The sequence below is a fragment of the Rhagoletis pomonella genome, unplaced genomic scaffold (assembly GCF_013731165.1).
Source record: "Rhagoletis pomonella isolate Grant_MI unplaced genomic scaffold, Rhpom_1.0 Rhpom_scaffold_11055, whole genome shotgun sequence".
Lineage (NCBI taxonomy): Eukaryota > Metazoa > Arthropoda > Insecta > Diptera > Tephritidae > Rhagoletis > Rhagoletis pomonella.
The window spans coordinates 1-5332 of record NW_023469579.1 but is presented as its reverse complement, the minus strand read 5'-3'; the positions used below and the strand labels follow the sequence as shown (position 1 = coordinate 5332).

At 47.8% G+C, this 5332-nt stretch overlaps 1 protein-coding gene across 1 annotated transcript; it reads right to left on the bottom strand.

Moving 5' to 3' along the window:
• Nucleotides 1-290: 290 nt before the first annotated feature.
• On the bottom strand, nt 291-5270 carry LOC118756597 (the record flags this gene model as incomplete). The annotated part of the gene is made up of 1 exon (XM_036491350.1): nt 291-5270. A coding segment is annotated over exon 1 (4980 nt), but the record flags the coding sequence as incomplete, so codon positions are not given.
• Between the last annotated feature and the right edge of the window lie 62 nt (nt 5271-5332).

Here is a 5332-nt window from a genome sequence, read left to right as displayed (position 1 = left end):
TCCAACAAACTTCATTTAAGAACATGCAAATTTGAACTCAACATACCGCCGCCCTTGAACTATCTAAGTTATATAAATGATACGTTCAATTTACAATTACTTTGTTTCTTTAAAAAAAATACTTAAAGTTATGAATTTCATTCTTAGTCTAAAGGTCTTCATCAGCAAAATAAATCTTCCTTAGTCGGTAGAAGGCACAATTTAGTTATTGGTCTCTTGTATTCCCCGGTTGCAGTCTTCACTGTAACAACACGTACTCGGCCATCAACTCCTGAGTGACACCGAATTACCCTTGCGAGTGTCCACTTAGTCGGAGGGGTGAGATCGTTGAAAATAGCTACTATATCTCCTTCTTCGAAATTACGTGAAGGACGAAACCATTTAGTGCGACGTTGCAGACTCAAGAGATACTCGTCTTTCCAACGACGCCAAAAATGTCGTCGCATTTCTGAAATTAATTGCCACCTCTGATGGAGATTTCCACAGAACCCTTGACCCTCAGGTTCTGGGATGGACTTCAGAGGTTCGCCGATAATAAAATGTCCAGGTGTTAAGGCTTCGAGGTCGGAAGCATTTGTTGAAATTTCACATAGTGGGCGAGAGTTAACGCAAGCTTCCACTTCAGTTAATAGCGTACTGAAGTCTTCGTACGAAAGGAAGGTATCTCCTAAAACACGCTTCAAATGGTATTTGATACGTTTGATACCGGTTTCCCAGTATCCACCCATGTGTGGTGCGGTCGGCGGGTTGAAATGCCACTCAATATTGGAGTCAGCAAAAAAGGACTGAAGCGCATCATCAGCCATGCACTGCTCGTACTTGTTGCGCAGTTCCTTTTCAGCTCCAACGAAATTCGTGCCATTGTCAGATACCATGGTCTTGCAATACCCTCTTCGATTTATGAAACGCTTGAACGCGTTGAGAAAAGCTGGTGTCGATAGATCCCCTACAAATTCAAGATGCATCGCACCAGTGCACATACAAATAAATGAACATATATATCCTTTCGTAGATTTAGCTCCTCTTCCGTAAGTATATTTGTATGAATAGGGTCCAGCAAAGTCCACGGCAGTGCGTGTGAAGCAACGAGCATATGTCGTACGGGACGCGGGAAGGTCACCCATTGACTGCGAGGCAGCGTTACGATTGATGCAAGTGCACTTGACGCATTTGTGATAAATGCTGCGGATCAAACTACGAGCTCCAATCACCCAATAACGACGCTGCAATACGACCTGCATTATACGTGGCCCAGCGTGTAAAGTAAAGTAATGTATATCGGAGATGATGAGGCGTGAAAGCGGAGAATTCTTGGGCAAAACTATTGGATGCCTCGCGTCGTTTGAAATATTTGCGGATTTCAGTCGTCCACCTACACGGAGAATACCGTTGGGATCCAGAAATGGTTGCAAACGCACCAAGCTACTACGTAGCGGGATCGGCCTATTTGCGCTGCAGTGAGAGATCTCATTGGCAAAGTGAAAGTTTTGCGTATATTTAACTAAGCGGCGCTCCGCTTCGACCAGCTCCAACCCGCTTAGAGGACCATGGCGTTTTTCGACGAGACGCTTAGTTGCTCGAATGTTACAAACGAATCGTAAGCAGAATGAAATGACGCGACGTAGCTTTGAATACGACGAATATTTTGTAATGACGGGCCAGTAATCGTTTGAATTTGAAACGTTTGCTGCAACTTTGTTTCGAACGCCAATGTCGGTTGCGTGTTGATTTGTCGACTCTTTCTTCCAAAACTGGTCTGTACCTTTCAAAAATTCAGGACCGTTCCACCAAAGTTTGTGACAAAGGAGATCAGACGGCGATATACCCCTGGACGCGCAGTCAGCTGGGTTCAATTCAGACCTTACATGATGCCAACTATTCGGCGGCAAAACGTCTTGGGTTTCGGCAACGCGGTTAGCTACAAAGGTTATCCATTTGCTAGGATGTGCTTGTAGCCAGGCTAAGGTGATGGTTGAATCCGTCCAAGCATATAGCGGGTAGCGAAGATTACCCCAACTGTGCAGCACGTTTCGGACCAACTTCGAGGCTAAATGTGCAGCGCAAAGTTCAAGGCGGGGTAGAGTCGTGGGTTTAAGCGGTGCAACCTTAGTTTTCGATGAAATGAGGCTTACAGCAACAGTACCGTCGGGTTGCAAAGTGCGGGCGTATACCACAGCGGCGTAAGCTCGTTCGGAAGCGTCAGCAAACACGTGCAGCTCCGTGAATGAGCCGGCCATTCCGGATCCAATCCAGCGGTCGACCTTCAACTCCTTCAAGTTCTGTAGCTCTACTCGATGATCTCGCCAAGCCTTTTCGATTGTGGGTGGTACTGGGTCGTCCCACCCAACTGCAGAACGCCAAACGTCCTGAAACCACATTTTACCCTTTATTGTGACCGGAGCGAGTAAACCCAGCGGGTCAAAGAGCGTACTAGCGTCGGCTAGGAGGGATCTCTTGGTTAGGGTTGCGGGTTCTTTCTTCAAATTGACGGCAAATGTGAAATGATCTCCCTCGGTGTCCCACATCAGACCCAGCGCGTGAACGTCTTTACCATCGACTACGTAGTGCGAAATACCCCTCGAAGATTCGGAAATACTCTCGTTGAGCTCCTTACAGTTCGATGCCCCCTTTCGTAACTCAAAGCCTCCTTCCATTAAAATCTGTGAGACATGTTGTTGCAGGGACTGAAGTTCGGTTTTGCAAGATGTACCAGTAAGAAGATCGTCCATGTAAAAATCTCTAAGGATAACTGAAATAGCTTTTTCGGAATCGTTCGTAGAAGTCTTGGCAGTTTGTTGCAGCGCCTTTACGGCCAGATGAGAAGCAGCCGCCACACCATAAGTTACTCGTAGCATGCGGTAATCTTGAATTGGCGCAGATGGATGTGCACGCCAAACGATGCGTTGTAAGTCGATGTGCTTCGGTGACACACATACTTGACGGTACATCTTCGCAACATCGGCGGTGACTGCGAAGCGGTGCATACGGAAACGCAACAATATAGCGTACAGGTCGTGCTGCAATTGCGGCCCAACACAAAGGGCATCGTTGAGCGAATTCCCGGAGGTGGTTTTGGCAGAAGCGTTGAAAACGACCCTTAGCTTCGTCGTAACGCTCGACTCCTTCAGCACTGGGTGATGCGGCATATAATACACTGCATTAGTCGTCTCTTCGGGTACAGGTTCCATATGTCCCATATCTATTAGTTCTTGCATGAACTCGTTGTATAGCGCTTGCAACGCATTGTCCCGAGTCATCCTCCGTTCGATGCGTAATAGACTTCGCACGGCAAGGTCGCGAGATTCACCCAATGGCACGTCTGCTTTCAGCGGTAACTCCACTAGAAAGCGGCCATCAGGTGATCTTTGGTGCGTAGAAGCGAAATGATCTTCGCAGAAGCTCTCTTCGGGTGTGAGATGAGGTTTTTTCGGAGATTCCTCAAGCTCCCATAACCTCGTTAGCGCGCGATCGAGTTGCACATCACAGTGCAGCGACTGTATGTTGATCGGTGGCGAAGGTGAAGCTTTGATACTTCCGCACAAGGTCCAACCAAAGACCGTCTTTTGCGCCATAGGTGCGCCGAGTGGACCTTTACGAAGTTCAGGACAGATGAGACGACTCCTAACATCCATACCAACCAAGATATCGATGCGACCGGGTTTCATAAATTGCGGGTCAGCTAGGACCAAACCCTGAATATGCGGCCATTCAGGAATGTCCAGAGTATGCGACGGCAAGTCGCTAGTGATTTTCGGCAAAATCAAGGCTTCGACGGGATAGCGATCTTTGGAGAAGTAGGACGAGAGTACGAGTGATGCCTCACCCTTACAGTGGCCTCCCTGCGATGAACCTATTCCGGTGACAATTACCGAAGACGATTTACGGGGTAGACCCAAGCGTTGTACACATGCCTCAGTGACGAATGTGGCATGTGAACCAGAATCAAATAATAAGCGCGCCGTCTGCCATCGGTCGGCGCAATCGCGAACCTTTACAGAGGCGGTGGACAATAACACAGTTTGTTGCGTTAGAGGAAGCGGGGTTTCTTCAGAGCTCAAGTATGATGAGACAGCATTGGCATTCGTCGGCGAACTGGTGCTAGCAGACGCGTTTATGGGGATGGTTGTGGATGACGTATCCGGAACGGTGCGGTTAGCCTCGGCGACAAAATGGGCGGATGTAGCGGTTGATGTTCCCACACCATGGAGCAGCGTATGATGTCGTTGGTTGCATATACGGCATGCGGAGCCACTATTGCAGCGATCCTTGTAGTGTCCTGGACTCAAACAGTTAAAGCAAGCTTTGCTTTCTTGAATGAATCTCGACTTTGCTTTGCGATCTAGGTCACGGAATTTCTCGCAAGCATAAATTTTATGGGATTCATCGCAGTACATACAACGCGTGTCTGGCTGTTCCGAGATAGCGTGAAAAACTTTAGTTGACTTTCCAAACGCCTTTGACACAGTCGGTTTTTCTGCTACTTGATTTGCTGGCGTGATGAGCATCTCCAAAGAACGGCACCTTACCTCCAAAAATTCAGTCAGCTGTTCAAAGGTTGGTGGTTCGTCGCTTAATAATGACAGCTCCCACTGCTTCCTGGTCTCAAACGCTAGTCTGGAAACGATCTCGTGAACCAGCCAATCGTCCCAAAAATCGACAGGACGCCCTAGTGCTTTGAGCTCCCGTATGTGCTGTTGAAATGCATTCAAAACTCTCCTTATAGCATCAGCGGTGTCGTCTGTGACCCTTTTAACCTCCGCGATTGCCCTAAGGTGTGCCTCTACGATAACGCGCATAACTTTGTAACGCGATTTAAGTAGATTCCAAGCCTCATCGTAGTTGGCGTCACTGATCTGGAATCCACTTATTATACCCCCCTTCAAACAGCTACGCAGATAATGCAACTTCTGCCCCCCTGACAAGGCAGCATTGCCATCAACTAATGAACGGAAGGAGTCATAGAAGGCAGTCCATTCAGTGGAATCGCCAGTGAACGTTGGAAGATCAATTTTGGGCAGACGTATGGATGCAGAAACAATGGGTGAAGCGGTTATGGGTTGCGATGAAGGATAAACTTTACATTTCTGCACACGCCTAAAATTTGCCAGAGCCGTGGCATACCAAGATTCGGCCTGTTCGCGAACATTATCCTCCACATCGGCGTTTTCACTTCCACACGAATTTTCCACGGCATCTTGAGCGGTGTTGAACCGGTTCCATTGCTCACTCAATAACCCTAAATAACTCTCGACGCCATCTATGTCGAGCATGAATGTTTCATCTAGGCTCTTTGTCAAGTATCTTTTGATAGCTTTAAGGGCCGAATCTCGCG